The 18,773-nt window shown below is 35.0% G+C and overlaps 1 protein-coding gene across 2 annotated transcripts in view; it reads left to right on the top strand.

The window, feature by feature from the left end:
* The window catches only part of ANO2 (anoctamin 2), a 531,090-nt gene that overhangs the window by 160,800 nt on the left and 351,517 nt on the right, over window positions 1-18,773 (top strand). For both annotated transcript variants that reach the window (XM_074269016.1, XM_074269017.1), the window contains one exon: window positions 11,721-11,872. In XM_074269016.1, coding sequence (XP_074125117.1) covers window positions 11,721-11,872 — 152 coding nt within the window. The remainder of the gene's footprint in view (window positions 1-11,720; window positions 11,873-18,773) is intronic.

The following is an 18,773-nucleotide window of genomic DNA, read 5'->3' as shown; positions in this document are numbered from 1 at the left end:
CCAAAATATTTATAATAGTACCTGATAGCAAAGAATAGGAAACAAATACCCATTGTTTGAAGAATGGCTAAACAAAGTGTGGAATGTAACAGAATATCATTGTCCTGTGAGAAATGAATATGAATATTAGAGAGAAACAGAAAAATCTATATGAACCAATGCAGAGTGAAATAAACAGAACCAAAAAAAGTCTACAAAATGATTACAACAATGTAAATAGGAAGAGCAATCAAAAACAAAAACAAAAACAAAAAAAAACCCAAACACCAAAATGAAAATGAATGTTTCAAAATTATAAAGAACAGTCATGACTTAAAAGAATAGGTACAAGAAGACATCTATTCCCTACCCCTTTGCAGAGGTGGGAGGTCCATGAGCATGATAAATTGCACATATGTGCAGACTTTTGTGATGTATTGAGCAGTTTTGCAGATTTTCCTTTCCTTTTTTTTTCCTTCTTGTCTTTAGAAATATTATTAATTACATAAAGTGATTCTAAGCTCCTTCAGGGAAGGGACTAACTTTTGCTACTTTTTGGATTTCCTGCATATAACATTTTGCCTGGGATATCATAGGAGCTTAATGCATGCTTATTAATTGATTGAGACAAGGGAGAGATAACTGCAAAAAAATTTGTTGATGTTTAAAAAAAAATCGATAAAAATTTGTTTTAAAAAGAAAATATAACCAGAAGCACAAAATTTATCCTAAAAGGACACTCACATATTTTTCCTCCCTGATCTTGACCCTTTTCTGACTCAACTGTTGTGGCAATCAGCTTAGATCCAGCTGTTAGGGGAAAAAGTTCTCAGGTGGCTGCTGATAATTTACTCAGGGATAATTGAGAGCTTAATGTATTAATCTATAGAGCCCCATCCCCCATCCTTGTCTTGTTTCTCAGTACTTTTTGAAGGCAAATGTTTTTAATGCAGAGAAGAAAAGGGAACAGCTTTCAGACCACACTGATACTTGTAGTTATGGGTTCCGGAATTCACCCCTTCAGAGTAGAGAGACCTAGGGACACAAGGGGCAAAAAAGAAAGAAAAAGGACCCCAGTAAGATCCTTAGACTGTGACAATGAGGTCAAAGGAGGATTTTATTAGAACCACATTTGAATCCCAAAATTAAAAAAAAAATAAGAGCAACATACTTTAAAAATTATTTATGATTTTAAGCACATGAAAGGCGTATCATGTACCCAGGGAAGGCATAATGGGGAACAGCTGGCAAACATGTGTCTCACTGTTCTTGGGATGTTCATAATTCTCTGATGGCCAAGAATAACAGTAATAATGATGCTGCTGTTGCTGATGATTGTATTAATAATAATAAAAAAGAAAGAGGAGGCTTTCCTGGAGCTTGCTGTGCAGGAGTACTCTGGCCCCTGGATGATGGCTAAAGTTTGGGAAAGGCAAATCTCCGCCAGAGTCTTTGGTTCTGAGGGACTGCTTTAGGGTCAGCAGGCAAAGAGAAGGAAGATCATTGTCTCTCCCCAAGCCAGCCCCACTAGCAGCTGCAGAGAGAATCACCATGACTGGTGACCACTTCTTCCGGTGCTTTCCAAGCTTGGTCTATTTTTGTCTAAACCCTCTGGGCCAGATTTGGGATAGGTAGGGGATTTCCAGCGAGCATGTGTAGATCAGTTTTAGACTGGCTAGAAGATGGATTGATCTGTGGCTTCCCTCCAGGCGAGCAGTGCTCAAGTCCCTGGTAAATGGTGGGGGTATGGAAGGTGAAGGAATTAGGCTGGAAGTGACCTCTTATTCCTTCCTCATTCCTTCTCTCTTCACCCACTCATGCTTTTTAAATGACCAACATCTCATACTTCCTCTAAGAGTTCCTAACCACAATAGTACATAATTTCTTCATCCTAAATTCTTATAATGCTGATGACTTCTATCTACAATGTTCCAGATTTTGAGAGATAGAGTCTCAGTTTAAAAAAAAAAAGTTCAGTTACGATAAATTTTTTGGGATTCTGTCCTTCAGATTTTCTTAGCCAACATATTGGAATGATTTGCCATTTACTTCTCCTATGGATTAAGGCAGATATTAAATGCCTTGCCTCGGATCACATAGTAAATATCTGAGGTCATATTTTGAATTCAGGTCTTCCTGACTCCAGGCCCAATGTTCTATCCACTGAATCACCTGGCTGCCTCCATATTTTTTTTTTTTAAATAAAGCTTTGTAAATCATTCATCTTTTGTCAAATCATGTGTTTCAATTTTTTGACCTGGAAAATACAATCATTTGCCACTTAATTGCCACTTATCACACACTGCCTGCTATATTAGTTATTCATTTCAGTTGCATGAACATTTATTAAGTGTTATACTACAAGCCAGGCATTGTGCTGGGACCCAGGGGTACAAAGACAACAAAGAAAAACTATTCCTATCCTGTAGAAGTTGACATTCTGTTGGAATGTAAACTTCTCTCCATACATTAATATATCATCTCCCTAAAGGCCAGATGCTTCTCTGGTATCTCTTAGAAAGGGTAGTGAAATGTCACATTTATGTAGCACCTCAAAAATCTAAGACATAAAAATGAGCTCAGAGAACATGTAGTTTGGGGTTCTTAACTTTTTTTGCATCTTGATCTCTTTTGGAAGTCTGATGAAGTCTGGAGACCTCTTCTCAGAATAATGTCTTTAAATAATTGAGGGAAATGGTAAATTTCAATTAGAGAGTAGTGAAAATAAAAATATATTCCTCTCCCATATGAGTTCAGTGATTCCTGATATGGATCCCAAGTTAAGACCTCCATATTTATCCAAAAACATTCTTTCAACAGCTAGTTAGGTGATCCAATTTCTTAAAGATTTCTAGCGAGATAGAACCCACTTTACCCTATTATAGTCTATTCTGCTTTCGGGCAACTCTTATTAGGATGTTTTCTTTAAGATCATGATTCTGTTCTCTATTATCAAATAGAACAAATCTAATCTTTTTTTTTTTTTTCTACACAATAAAGCTTCAAATCCTGGAGGATATATCTCATGCCTTTCCTCTTCTCCCAAAGTTTTTTCTTTCCCATTATAAATAGTCCTAATTCCTTCCTTTAGTTCTTATCTGGAATATTGTCTTTAATTCTCTAGTTAAAGGCTTACTAGAATTGTATTATAATCTCCCCTATGCCTTTTAAAAATATGGTCTGAAATAGCACTAGACATGTCATATTTTAAATACCCTGAACTTATAATGTATGAAAACCTCTACCTTTATTTGATAGGAATGGTCACCTAGATTATTGAAACCAAGGTACTGGACTTTATACTTATTCATATTTGATTCCATCTTTATTTAATTTGACTAGCCTGGTTGGTCTTTCTAGATTCTTTGGTAAATTTTTATACTTCTTTGAACAAGTCCTTTCTTTTAGTGTGTGTGTGTGTGTGTGTGTGTGTGTGTGTGTGTGTGTGTGTGTGCTTCTCTTACCAAGCTGTTAATTTCCTTTTCTTAATTTACATCATTTCTCACTCCTTTCCCCCATTTTTCTTCTACCATCAATCTTTTTTTAAAATTCTTCCAGGAATTCTTATTGGTCTTGTATCCAATTAGCATTATTCTTTCAGCTTTGGTTATAACTATTTTCACATCCTTGTCTTCTAAATTTGTATCTTGGTCTAAGGCTGAAAAAATGTCTCACTCTGATCTTTTATTGGCTCTGCTACTTCCAAAATTTGATTCAAGTAATTATTTTAAAGTTATTTAGAGGGGAGTTTTGGGAGAGTTCAGTTGGATTGCTACCTGTACTGCTTTTCAGCTTGACCTCTTCTTGATGAATCAATGCTGCATCTTTTTTAAGCACACAAAACCATCCCTTTCTAATATATTCTTTTTATGTATACACATTTATACAATTATCATGCTGCATAAGAAAAAATGAGATCAAAAAGGAAGGAAAAGAAAAAACTGAGAAAGAAAACAAAATGGAAGTAAATAACAACAGAGATAGTGAGAATGATATATTGTGCTCCACACTCAGTTCCCACAGTTCTTTCTCTGGGTGTAGATGGCTCTTTTCATGACTGAACAAGGGGAACTGGTTTGAATCTTCTCACTGTTGAAGAGAGCCACATCCATCAGAATTGATCATTGTATAATCTTGTTGCTATGTATAATGATCTCCTGATTCTGCTCATTTCATTTAGCATCAGTTCATGTAAGTCTCTCCAGGCCTCTCTGAAATCATCCTCATGGTCATTTCTTATAGAACAATAATATTACATAACATTCATATACCATAACTTATTCAGCCATTCTCCAATTGATAGGCTTCCATTCAGTTTCCAGTTTCTTGTCACTACAAAAAGGGCTGCCACAAGCATTTTTTGCTTATATGGGTCCCTTTCCCTCCTTTAAGATCTCTTTGGGATATAAGCCCAGTAGAAACACTACTGGATCAAAGGGTATGCACAGTTTGATAACTTTTTGAGTTCCAAACTGCTCTCCAGAATGGTTGGATTCATTCACAGTTCCACCCACAATGTGTCAGTGTCCCAGTTTTCCCACATTCCCTCCAACATTTGTAATTATCTTTTCCTGTCATCTTAGCCACTCTGACAATCTAAATTTGCATTTCTCTGCTCAATAGTGATTTGGAGCACTTTTTCATGTGAGTACATATAGTTTTAATTTCTTTGTCTTAAAATTGTCTGTTCATATCCTTTGACCACTTATTAATTGAAGAATAGTTTGAATGAACTATTATAAATTTGAGTCAATTCTCTATATATTTTAGAAATGAGACCTTTATCAGATCCTTTGGATATAAAAGTGTTTTCCCAGTTTATTGCTTCCCTTGTAATTTCATCTGCATTAGTTTTGTTTGTACAAAAACTTTTTAACTTAATATAATCAAAATTATCTATTTTGTGTTCAATAATGATCTCCAGTTCTTCTTTGGTCACAAATTCCTTCCTCTTCTACAAATCTGAGAGGTAAACTACCCTATGTTCTTCTAATCTGTTTATATCATTCTTTATGTCTAGATCATGAACCCATTTTGACCTTCTCTTGATATACGGTGTTAGTGTGAGTCTATGCCTACTTTTTGGTATACTAGTTTCCAATTTCCCCAGCAGTTTTTGTGAAATAGTGAATTCTTATACCAAAAGCTGGGGCCTTTAGGTTTGTCAAATACCAGATTGCTATAGTCATCGACTATTTTGTTCTGTGAACCTAACCTGTTCCTCTGATCAATTACTCTATTTCTTAGCCAGTACCAAATGGCTTTGATGACTGCTGCTTTATAATGTAGTTTTAGATTTGGTACAGTTAGGCTCCCTTCATTTGGTTTTCTCTTCATTAATTCCTTTGAAATTCTTGACCTTTTGTTCTTCCAGATGAATTTTGTTGTTATTTTTTCTAGTTCAGTAAAATAGTTTCTTGGAAGTCTGATTGGTATAGTATTAAATAAATAGATTAGTTTAGGGAGTAGTGTCATCTTTATTATATTTGCTCAACCTATCCAAGATTTTTCCAATTGCTTAGATCTGACTTTATTTTGTGGAAAGCATTTTGTAGTTTTGCTTATATAGTTCCTGATTTTCCCTTGGCAGGTGGATTCCCAAATATTTTATACTATTGACAGTTATTTTAAATGGGATTTCTCTTTGTATCTCCTTGCTGTTAGATTTTGTTAGTGATGTATAAAAATACTGATGATTTATGTGGGTTTATTTTGTATCCTGCAACTTTGCTAAAGCTGTAGATTATTTCTAATAGTTTCTTAGTTGATTCTTTAGGGATAATATATTTTTGAAAGTTACCAGGAGCAGAATATATAAATTTTACCCACCAATATATTTTAGACTCCATTCTCTTGCCATGCATGAAATTTGCCTTTCTCCAATACTTTACATCTACTCCTAGAATAATTCAGAAATTATTGACATCAGATCAATAATTATACTTTACAATTCCTTTAGTACCCTGGGGTATGATTTCCTTAGCTGGGTGCAAGTCCTTTGAGGATAACTAGTTGCTATCTGCTCCTAACTTATCTTGAATTTCCACTAAGAAACCATCATTTTTTGTTCTAGCCTTTTTAGACCAATGCTTCTTTTCTTTGGAAAAGAAAAGCCAGAAGTCCAACTTTTTGAATTTTATCTGACATCATTATCCTATCTATCAGGATCCATAGTTCTTTCCTTTCTTTGATCTTCCCTCTAATGTAGCTTAAAAAAGTCCCCACAACCATTTTTGTTGTCTTCAGATCCCAGCTTATTTAGGGCTCTAGTGTTCCTGACAAAATGATTGCATTGAACAGTGTTATTTACTTGTATTTATCCTCATTTGCTTCCCTTCCTTCCATCTTTTATGCTTGTATTTTAAAAAACCTGAATTTGCTAATGGATTCTCCATGTATCTAGAGTAATCTTTTCAGACAACTTTCCTCTTTTCTCCTTGTCAGAATTATTATTACTTTTTGTTTTCAAATCAGCATCTTTGAATACTTCTTATCCTTCTGCCTTGCCCTTCAATATATAAAGATTTGGTTCCTACTTATCTTTTCTCTGAACTTTTTAAAGTCAGCTCTTCCCAAGTTATGCCATGTCTACTTTCTTTCTCTATGATGAATTCTGTGCTTGAGTGGCCATTTTATATTAATGTCTTTTCATATTTTTACTTCAGCAATAGCACAACAAACATGTAAGATAGTTAAATATAATGATTATTGTCCTCTTTATAGAATAGTAAAGTGAGGCTCAGAAAGTTTAAGTGATTTGCCTTTGGTCACATAGCATAGAAGAGTCAAGATTTGAACCCATATCTCTTTGTCTCAAATCCAGTCTTTTCCATTATACCAAAAGAAATACTTACTGGTTATTTTTAAACTCTATTTTCCAAGGTCCTTGGGCCACTTAAAAAAAAATTGTAAGCTAGATCCATCATAGCCAATGTCAGTGAAAAAAAGCCACCCCTCCCCAGGTAAGAATTTGGGGGAAAATGAATCAGAATTGGATTACACATTTGTAGGTTCTGATTGGTTGCTTTGCAATACTGAATGCTGAGTTTTATGTCTGAATGTTACCGGCTTTGTATACCATTCTCTCTTAGCTTAAATCTGGATTCTGATGGTGGCCAAAAATGTACGCATGGAGAAAACTGAGTCTATATCACACCCTTAAAATTGTATTTATGATTCTTCATCATGAAGCTATCTACATTAACATCTAGGCAGAGATCCTGGACTCCAGTGTTTTCTTTTTCTCCCCATCATATCTTTTAGTCTCAGAATATCTCCTATTTTCTGAGGCTTTCTGCTTCCTGTTTGCAGGTCTTTCATTGGCTTTGCTTTGGGGAATCATTATGATTCGGAACCAGTATTTAGATCTAAAAGAAAATAAAAACCACTTTTGGGAACATGACAGTATCTAATGGGAGTGGTCTGCGGTAGGAGGGTTGAAAAGCTCTAAGCTTATAAAGCTACAGCTAAAAGGAGCCTTTGAAGTTCTTTAGTTTGTTTTATAGAAAAAGCAACTGAGACCCAAGGAAGTTGTGACACGTCAAAAGTGGTATTTGAATCCAAGTCCTCAGTCTCTAGAATTTATAAACTTTTTCATGTTGTAATGATCATAGTGCTTAATACTTACAACGAACTTTTGGGCTTAGTCTTGGACATAGGGACTTGGATGAGAGGTATTTAAGTTCTGTCTAGGGTTCAGTAATGGCATAAACATTGAATTTTGAGTTAAAAGAGACCTGGATTTGAATCTTGGCTTTTGTGACTAAATAGTTATGTGACATTGGACCAATCCTTTAATTTTCTTAACTTTCAAGTCCTTTATCTATTAAATGGAAATGATACCAGAATGTGTATGTGTGTATGATACACAAAACAATATATAATATGCATTATACTAATCTACAATGTTCATTATATACATATATGTTTATATATGATATACTAACATCATATGTAATATATTACTATTATAATTAATATTATATGTAGAGGCAACTCTACACATTATGCAGATGAAGAAAGTATAGTGCCTTAAGTAGAAAGGGTACATATATGCATATATTAACATATGATATATTAACACATAATATGCAATACATTACTATTATAATCAATGTAATATATAAATATAAATATCTTATGTATTACATATACTATGTGTACCATATATAAGATCTAATACTATGTGTACATACACATAGTATTAGATCTTATATATGGTACATACATGCATATATGTGTGAATGTGTAGGAAATAAAGCTGTTTTGACTCTCTTAGTATGAATTATTGTTATTCCTGGCTTTGGTGCTTCTTACTCCCTTATTTTAGTTTGTTTCCCCCTTTTTTGTGAGGCATTGGGCTTAAGAGACTTGCCAAAGATCACACAGCTAGTAGGCATTAAATATCTTGAGGCTGGATTTGAACTCCTATGAGCCAGTGCTCTATCTACTCCACCATCTAGATGCCCCTAATCACAACTCTTTCTATCCCAATGCACTATACTTTCTTCACCCATATAATGTGTATAATTACACTTACTGCTTTTTTTTTTTTTTTTTTTTTTTTTTTTAGAAGGAAGGAGGAGGATTTTGGGGTCAGAAGCAGATCACTTGTCTCCAGGGCTCACTGCTGAATGCTTGAGTAACCTTAAAACTTTAGAGATACACACAGGAAGGATCATCTGAGGATATGGATCTGCTAACTGAGGTTGAGGAAAGTTGAGGTTGAGGATTTGGGGTTTTTCTTTGGAATCTAGGATTGTAATTATAATGATGTGAGCTGTTTAGTGTTAGTGATTAAGTGAAGAAAGCATTTCTGGTCATAGAAGGAAATATTTGCTCTCTGAAAATTCCTAATATTGAATACCACCAGGCATCAGAAGACAGAGAAGTAGAAATTCCACCAGGACATTGTCAACAAACCCTTCATTCTAAAATCAAAGAAAGAACCTGCAGGGAAGGCTCTAAACAGAACCTCACTGAGGGACTCAGATTACAGAGGCAACCTGCAAAATGGGTTCTAGGTTACAGAGACAATACATGTGTATACGTTTGGGGAGTAATGGATCAGTACATTTTATAGCATCACACAAAGACCATTTTTGGAACATCCACGTTATATCAGACGCATTTGTATCTATTTTCCACTGAGATCTTTCTCTAGTGCTTCAAAAGAAGAGAGTGACTTTGACAGAGATCAGAAGGAATCGATTCCAAAAAGGCAGGAGAGGACTGAAGGAGACAAAGAACAGCTCAGTCTGTCTGGAATTTCAGTGTGAAGGGGAGTTGCAGTAGACAAGCCTCAGGATAGAAGTTGGAGCCAGACCGTGGAGAGCCTTGAATGCCAGACCAGATTTGTGAGGAGATGACCTTGGTTTTACAAAGAGCATGTTGGCAGAGTGTGAGCTTTGGCAAGTCCTAGCAGGCTGGGAAAGTTTTGAATGTGAGCCCAGTAATAGATTGAAGCCAAGCTAAATATGGGATTGACCACTGGAGGGGAAAAGCAGTTCTGAGGTTGAACATCTTACATAGAATCTTATAGGTATAGAGAAAGACTGGGTTTGGTTTCTGTGGAAGGATTGTCCTTACTAGGAAAGTTATGGATAATTGGATTCTGAAGATGAGGGTTTATGTGTAAAAACAAATATTTTTCTAGTCACTAGCATTGATAAGGAGCTATCATGGAGAGATGGTTGAACAAATGGGACTTGTGAGATTACTTCCAGTCCTTTCTGTCTTCCTGGAATCAAGAGATGGCACTTTAATAGCATCAGCAATAAGCATTAATTTAGTGCTTTCTATGTGCAATAAATTATAATCTAATGTAGAGGAGAAGGATGAATGATAAAAATGTAAGGAAGCTGACATGATTCGGGTAATAGTTAATATTCAAGGGTAGAAAGGAAAATCTAATCACGAAGGCTAATATGAGGCTCTTAGAAGGATCACAAAAACCCAGAGTCAAATGGGAATGATTTGATATAGTGAAAAAAAAAAGGGGGGGCTTTGAGGTAGAAGACCTGTGTTCAAATTCTTTTTCAGTTACTCATTAGCCATCTAGTTATGGGTAAAATATTTTTTTTTTTTTGTCTCCACATCTGTAAAATGGGAAGCAGAAAGATATGCATTTTTTACTTTACAGACTTGCTAGGGAAATGTTTATAACATTTAGAGTAGTATAGAAATGGAAGCTGGACAGGATGGACAGTTGAAAGAATACAGGATTTGGAGTTAGAGGACCTGACATTGAATTTTGATTCTCTCATTAACCATTTTCATGACCTTCAGCAAATCACTTTTGTCTTTTTGCCTCATCTGTTAAGTGAGGGAATTGATTTAGTTCAGGGGTTCTCAAACTGCAGCCCATGGGCTAGATGCAGCCTGCTGAGGCTGTTTATGCGGCCCACCAGGTTATGGCAAATGGGCAGAGGGGCGGAGACAGAGTGTGAGTTTTTGTTTTTACTATAGTCGGGCTCTCCAACAGTCTGAGGGACAGTGAACTGGCCCCCTATTTAAAAAGTTTGAGGACCACTTATTAGTTGATTGCTAAAGCCCCCTTTCTTGGAAAATTCCATTATTTTATGATTATTGGATTTTTAAAAGGTTTTTTTGTGAGGACCTGAGTCACTGTTTTGGTGTTCTCTGTGTATTACCATAGGTAAGAGAATAAACTATTGCCAAGGTATCTTTCTTTTAAAATATTTTTCCAATTACATGTAAAATTAATTTTTAGGATTTGTTTGTTTTAAAATTTTGGGTTCTAAATTCTCTTTCTCGGTTTCTGTCTCTGTCTCTATGTGTCTCTCTTTTTGTCTCTTTTCTCTTTCCCTTCCCTGAGAAGGCAAGCAATGTGATACATGTTAAACAGTCACATATTAATTTATGGAATTTTATGACAGAAATAGGATTTTAAAAAAGAAAAAGAAAAAGAAAATGGACAAAAGAAACTTAAAATATGCATGGATTTGTATTCAGATTCCATCAATTCTTTTTTTTTAATTTTGTTTTTAGATTGATTCCATCATTTTTTTTCCTCTGGAAATAACATTTTTTATCATAAGTACTTTGGAATTGTTTTGTATCATTGAATTGCTAAGTAGTAATTCACAGTTGATTATGGCACTATATTATTGTACAATATTGCCATTACTATGTACAGTGTCCTGGTTCTGCTCACTTTACTTTGCATCAGTTCATGTTAATCTTTCTAGGTTTTTTTGAAAGCATCCCATTCGTTATTTTTTTTTATAGTGTAATAGTATTCCATCACAATCATGTATCATAATTTGTTCAGCCACTCACCAATTGATGAGCATCCCTTCAATTTCCAATTATTTGCCACCACTGACAGAGTTGCTATACATATTTTTTACTTTTGTATCCTTTTCCTTTTTTATGATCTCTTTTGGAATATAGATCTAGTAGTAGTATTGATGGATTAAAGGGTAGTTTCATAGTCCTTTGGGAATAGTTCCAAATTGCTCTCCAGAATGTTTGTATCAGTTCACAACTCCACCAATAGTGCATTAATATCCCAATCCAAAACCTCTTTTTAAAGGCACTTGACAGTAGGAAGAGTTAGGATATGTCTCACCTTAGAAAACATCTTCTTTTTATTTCCTTTCCCCTAAATGCGTCACCCTGGCATCCTGACTCTGTGAGATTGGGAGCAGAAAAAAAGACTCATTTTGCTGTATCTTTTGTTTGCTTTCTTTTCACCCTTATGGCTTTGACTTCTCTAGATGTACGAGATCAAATCAGAAGGCTCCATTGCAAAGAAGTTCAATGATATTCTGCAGAAGATGAGTTACCCCTTACAGCCCCGAGTACCAGAACACAGCAACAACAAGATGAAAAATCTCTCCTATCCCTTTTCCAGGGAGAAACTGTATCTGTGAGTACTTGGTTTGATGTCATATGGGACACAGAATTAAAAAAAAAAGATGGCTGTCCCAGGGGAGGGTTAGAGTAACATGTTAATATAGCATTTTATGGTTCCTAAAGCACTTGGAATACATTAAAAAGCCTAAAACATTAACATTGGAAACTAAACATTATCTACCCATGGATGTTTTCCTTCCAATTTTTTTTATTCATTTTATACTTAACACCTAGCACATAGTAATCACTTTAATACATACTTATAGATGGTTGATCAAAGATTTAGAGATGAATTATTTCTAGGGGCCATCTATTCCAATTCTCTATTTTTATAGTTGAGGAAATAGAGGGCAGAAAAGTAAATTGACTCACCAGTTTAACATAGATGTTAAGTGGCAGAGTTGGCATTTCAACTCAGGTCTCTAACTTCAAATTCAGGGCTCTCTTCACTATAATGCTATATCTCGTTACTTCATTTGGTCCTTTCAGATTGGTACTAGAAATAGAATTTGTCTCATTTATAATTTATATTCTATATTATTTATATATGTTATTTATATTTATAAATATGTTATTTATATAAATATATTATTGATGTAATAAAGACTTACTCTTTTGTAGTGGGTTGGTGGTCCAGAGATGTAGATTTAAGGAGACTAAGGGGAAATTAGATGAAGAATCCTTTAAATTACCTGCCTAAAACAGGAACCCTATTGAAATTTAGGATTTTGAGGATTATAATCAAATTGGAGAGAAATGTGTGCATGTGTATGCATATTTGTGTATGTATACTTGTATGTTTGTTGGTGAAGGAGAGTTGAGCCCCCTCAATTCTGGTAATTTCTTCTCTTCCCATTCTCTTATCCCTAACCCTTTCACCTTTGGTGAGCCTTCAGAAAGATAGGAAAGAAAAGTCTTAAAGCAGGAGTGAGCATTCTTGAGACTTACTTGTTTGTATTGGGAATTGGAATGGGAATCATACTCCACTGAAGTGTATGGACCAGTAGCCCAGAAAGGCAGGGCAAAGAACTCAAGATGGTGAAATGTTTGCAACCCAAAAGGAGTAGAAAAGCAAGGACAGAAAGGGTTTTTTTAGGGAACCTGAACACTGAAGAGCTTTGGACAAGGTAATTTGCATAGTACCTTTTAGATCTAAAATTCTAATTGGCTAAGCTTAGAAGGATATAAAAGACAATAATTCTGCCCTTTTCTAGTTAGTGTTAAACTCTGGATTCACATATACTGAATCCATTCTTGGATATGGACTATCAAACATCACATTTAGTTTAAGATTACCTTTCTTAAATTTAATCTGAATTATTTCCAAATATAGCTAATGTATTCAGCATGTCTGAGTTTCCATAATGTAACATGTCCCTAGCTCCCATACATGTAGCCCAGGTAACAAATACATATTGCTTTTTCTTATTTCATATTATTTTTCTTTTACCCCATAGAATATGGAGGCCACATATAAATACAGAAAACATGTAATGACCTCTTTATAGTTTATATGCAGTAAGTTCTTTTCCCTCTCTGATGAGTCCTGTTTTCCCACCAGGATACTAGAGCCCCCTTTGATTCAGTGCTGTCCTGTGACTCAAACTCCCCTCAGAATGGGAATTAAAATTTGGAAATGCCAGGTGGGTAACATCCTGCCATTCTAATGAAACTGTAGCCCTGCTCCCCTCCCCTGAGAGTCCTATACAATCTCTTCAAGGTGTGTAGTGCTACCCTGTGGCTTGGATTCCCTTCACTCTTCAATGGTGAGCATATTTTGCATTGTCCAAATGACTCAGTGTAGTAAGGATAGGTAGTCAGGTCAGTCATTTAGTCAGTAAGCATTTATTAATGTTTATTGTGTACTGAGCTCTGGAGATACAAAGAAAGGCAAAAACAGTCTTTGCTCCTCAAGAAGCTCATATTCTAATCGAGAAGATGACATGTCAGTAACTAGTTTCATACAGGGTATAGATACAGAGCCTATGCTTGTTAGAGGGAAGAGAGTTGAGTTCCATTAGTTCTTTATCTATTTCTGTATTCTTCTATTTCCAGACTTAGAGGAAAGGCATTAGCAGTAGAGGGAACCAGGTCTCCTGCCGAAGATGGGTTTTGAACCGAGATTTTGAAAGGAGTTAGGAAAGATAAGAAGTGGAGGTAAAGAAGAAGAGTATTTGAGGAAATGAGGGGCAACCAGAGCAAAGGCTGGAATTGAGAAATGGAGTATTGTGTTTGAGGAACAGCAAATAGGCATCCCTGGAGTCAGGAAGACTTGAGTTCAAATTGACATTACTAGTCATGTGACCTTGGGCAAGTACTTCCCCCTCCCCCCCCAAAAAAGTAGAATATAGAAAAGAGTCAAATGACTAGAAAGGTTTAATTGGGGCCATTTTAGGAAAGGATTTAGTTGCCAGAAGACTTTATATTTAATTTTGAAGCTAATAGGAAGCTACTAAAATTAATTGAATTTTGGGGAAGGGGAATCACAAGGTAAGATTTATGATTTAAGAAAATCATTTTGGCAAATGAGTAGAAGATGAACTAGAATATGGGAGAAACTTGAAGTAAGGGGAGCAAATAGAATCTATTGCAATCATCCAAGTTAAACATGTTGTGACTGTTTGAAAAAAGAATAGGGAACATAAACATGAAATCATAAAGGCAGAAATGACAAGATTTAGTAGAGCACATGCATAGAATGAATCTGAGGGAGAAGTTAAAAATCACACTAAGGTTTGAGCCTGGGCAACTTGGAGGAAGAGCGAGAGGGAAATTGGGAAGATGGGAGGGTTTGGGAGAAAGGTAATGAGTTCTGTTTTAGACATGTCGAATTTGAGAAGTCTATTCATTTTGAGATGCCCAAAGACAGTTAGTTATGGGCAATAAAGTCAGGAGAGACTCAGTTAAGATATATAGACCCAGGAAGCATTTCCATAGTCATGATAATTGAATTTGTGGGACCTGATGAGTTCACCAAATGAGATAATATAGGAAGAGAAAACAAGAGGAGGACCCGGGACATTGTTTGGGGACACCCATGAATTGACAAGGATGAAAATTCTGCAAGAGACTGAGAAGCAGTCAAACAGGTAGGAAAGACTGAAAGAGAAAACAGTGTCATGAAAGATTAGAGAAGAGAAAGATTTCAGGAGGAGATGGTGATTAGCATTTCAAGAAAGTTGAGAATTGAGAAAAGACCACTATATTTGACAGTTAGGAGATTACTAGTAACTTTGGAGAAGGCATGAAGTCAGAAGCTAGCTTGTAGAATGTCAGTTCCTTGCTCTACAATTATGTCTTTACATTTTTATATCTTTTCTACTGCTGCTCCAGATTCAGCATTCCATTCAGTATAAGATCTACCTTTATGTCTTATAAAGGCCAGGTTCCTGAACTATTACTAGTTGCATTTTTTTTTTTTTTTTTTTTTTTTTGTAAACCTGGCTCTGCTCAATAAATCTCCCTTCTCTGACTAGAAGGCTAAGATTATGGGAACATATGGCTTATAAAATCAAGATCCTTAGGAAATCAAAACCTCTTTTCCTTTACAGAGGAGGTTTGAGTTCAAGAATGTTATTCATGAACTTCCTTTGAGGCAATTTTGGTCATGTGCTTCTGCAAGAACTCTTGCTCATGCACTGATTGGGAAACTGTTTCTGTTGGGAAACTAATCTCTTTGGTCACTTGTCTCTAATCTAAGCACTTCTGTGCACTTATGACCTAAATTGATCATTGGCTATTAGATAGCAAGAGACTGAGAGTGAGTTAAACAAATCTCATATGCATATATGCTAGAAGAAAGGCACCAAGAGGAAAAACAAAAAAACTTATTGAGAACCTCTGTCATCTTTCAAAGATCCACTCAAGAGAATAAATCAATTCCTTTAATAAGATTCTATCCTTCTATGAAGTCTGTCAACCAAATCATCTTCCAAGTCAGCAGTGTAACTGAAACTTAAACACAGGTTGATTTTTTTTGTCCTCTTAACAATGACCAAACGGACATTTCCTTGCCCAATAGAGCAAATATTATAAACAAGGCTAATGTTTTCATAAACATTAAATTTGTCAGGGAGCTTTCCATTCATCACTATTTTTCTTTTCCTCTGCTCTAAATAATAGAATAATAGAGTATTAAGGGCTAAAAGGGACTACACAAGTTATCTGATTAGTGGCCAAATCCTTTAAATTCTACCTCCACAATATAAGTTGTATCCATCTTATTCTCTTTATTCACACTCCATCCCCGTGTTTCAGGTTTTATCCCTCACCCAAAGTACTATGACAGAGCTTGATTTGTGATTCATCCTTCAGTCTCTTTTTTTTTTATTACTCTATCCATTCTCAGTAACTGATCTTCTATCTAGGCAGCCAGCCAGTTCATGCTCTTTTCCAACATTCTTTATCAAAATCTACCTATTCTTAATATCCTCATCAACACAGTCTTATATCAATAATACCAGGTTAGCTGTCATTCTCCTAGCATCTTAGATAAATAGACAGGGAATTTACAAAGTGCTTATATTATTTGTTATCATTATCATTTATTAAGTTCCAGTCACTATGGTAAATACTGGGAATACAGATATAAGAAAAACAATTCCTACCCTCAAGGAATTTACTGATTAATGGGGAAAATGATGCTTAAAAGGGAGCTGGAAAGCAGTTAGGAAGAAAAAATATACAGACCCCATTGGCATAGGAAGATCCTTCCAAAAATGTTGTTCCAGAGGACAAGCCACCAGTTAAGAGAGAAGGGATCCAAGGTGGACAATATGACTGTCAAGGAAGAAAAAGGAGAATTTTAGAATCCAGGTGTGAGCCTTTGCATTTAAATGGGAACCAGAGACAGAATCTAATAAAATGATGCTCAAAGATTTCAGTTATCAGACAAATGGTGGAGGTGGAATTTAGTTTGCAAACTAAATGGGATGGTGGAAAGAGGAGCTAAAATCTTACCATTTTAGGCTATGTAAGGCAACTACTGATGAGCTTTCTCTTAACCTACAGACAAGATTTCTTATTGAACTTAGCCTGAAGCTAATAATAATGGAACAAAATAAATCTCTCATAGGTCATTCAACAGTGAACAAAAAGATTTACTTAATCATAATAAAGAGAATATTCAACAAGGGTAGACATTGAGATACACTTGAGTTGATTCAGCTGGGGAAAGCTCCATTCTGATTCATCAGTCAATCATCTTTTAGCTTCTTCAGCTCCTTGTGACTGTTTTTTTCTCAGGTGATGAAGAATTGACATCATCATTTTAAGCCCTGGGTTCCCTGAACCAACTAAATCTTGAGGGATTTCTCAAAATGTTTTTAGAAAAAAAAAAAAACTAGACTGACACGGGGAGAGGAGTTAAGATACTTCTACTAGTCTTGGAATTCCACAGACAAGTTTAAAGCTAAAGCTTCCCAGGAGGCTGGGGAAATGATAATGAAGAGATATAAGAGTGAATTATGAGAAGCAGCATGTCAGTCATGCATTTTCAGTGACACTGAAGTTAGGAAGAGCTGACTTCAAGTTTTGCCTCTAACATATATTGTCTATTTGATCTTGGGCAAGTCTAAGTGATCTCTAAATGCTTTAAACAAGCCTAAGATACAGAGAATTTACTTAACTGTAATGGTAGGAGTTGAGCTCAGGAATTTCCTATACTAATGAAATCATATGTTCTGTCAATTTTCTTTTCTATTTTTTTAAAGTACAGAGATTTTTCAAATTCTCCATATCTCTCCTCTTCCACTCTTCTCCTCCTATTCAGAAGTCAAGAAAAGCAAAATTTATTCCAAATGCCATAATCAAGCAAATAAAATTTCTACATTATTCATATAAAAAGAAATACAATTTAAAAAAAAAAAAGAGAAAAAAGTGTTTGTCTGTACTCTGTATCCATCTGTTCTCTATCTGGAGGTGGATAACATGCTTTATTAAGAGTCCTATGGAATTGTGTAGAGTTTCATACACTATTGCTGTGTAATCTGTGTAGATTTTGCTCACTTAACTTTATATCACTTCATGCATATCATCCTAGGCTTTTTGAAATTATATCTGTCATTATTTATATTTGTTACAAATAATATATTTAGAGTTTGAGTATGGGTCATTTTCTTAGACTCACTTATTTTACAGATGAAGTATAGCTCCTGAGGGGTGAAGAAATGACTTGTCGATGCGACAACAATATTTCATTGTATTAATATACCACGTTGCTTTTTTCAGCCATTCACCAAATGATAGGCATCTCCTAAGTTTCCAATTTTTTGCCTTCACAAAATTTTTTATAAATAAATAAATATATATATATATATATATATATATATATATATATATATATATATATATATCCTTTTATTATTTATTTGATCCCTTTGGGAGTATAGATCTAATAGTGGTACTATTGGGTCAATGGTAATAAACAGTTTAATAGCTTTTCGGCATAATTCAAATTTGCTTTCCAGAATGTGAGTAGTTCATAATTCCACCAACAGTGCATTAGTGTACCTGTTTTCCCATATCCCCATCACCAACTGTCATGTTAGCCAATTTGATGATGTGATGTGGAGGTTCAGAGTTATCTTAATTTATACATCTCTAACTATTAGTAATTTGGATATTTTTTTTTCTTCTGACTATTGATAACTTTGATTTCTTATTCTTAAAATTACTTATTCTTTTACTAAGTATGAATTTTAGAATTCTCAAAGCCATATGTACTATTATTGTACACAGAATAGGTTAGGATCTTATGATGGACTATTTGGAGGCAGTATACATGGTGCCAGAATGTTTTAGAAGAGTATACAAACCTAATTCTGGGCAAGATAAGGAAAAAAAAAATCTCACCTATTACAGGGTAGTCACATAGGGATCCAAGTTTAGGCAATTCCACTAGAAGGAGTAAAATT

The sequence above is a fragment of the Sminthopsis crassicaudata genome, chromosome 5 (genome assembly GCF_048593235.1).
Source record: "Sminthopsis crassicaudata isolate SCR6 chromosome 5, ASM4859323v1, whole genome shotgun sequence".
In the NCBI taxonomy this organism is placed as follows: domain Eukaryota; kingdom Metazoa; phylum Chordata; class Mammalia; order Dasyuromorphia; family Dasyuridae; genus Sminthopsis; species Sminthopsis crassicaudata.
This window is presented reverse-complemented; position numbering and strand designations above follow the sequence as displayed.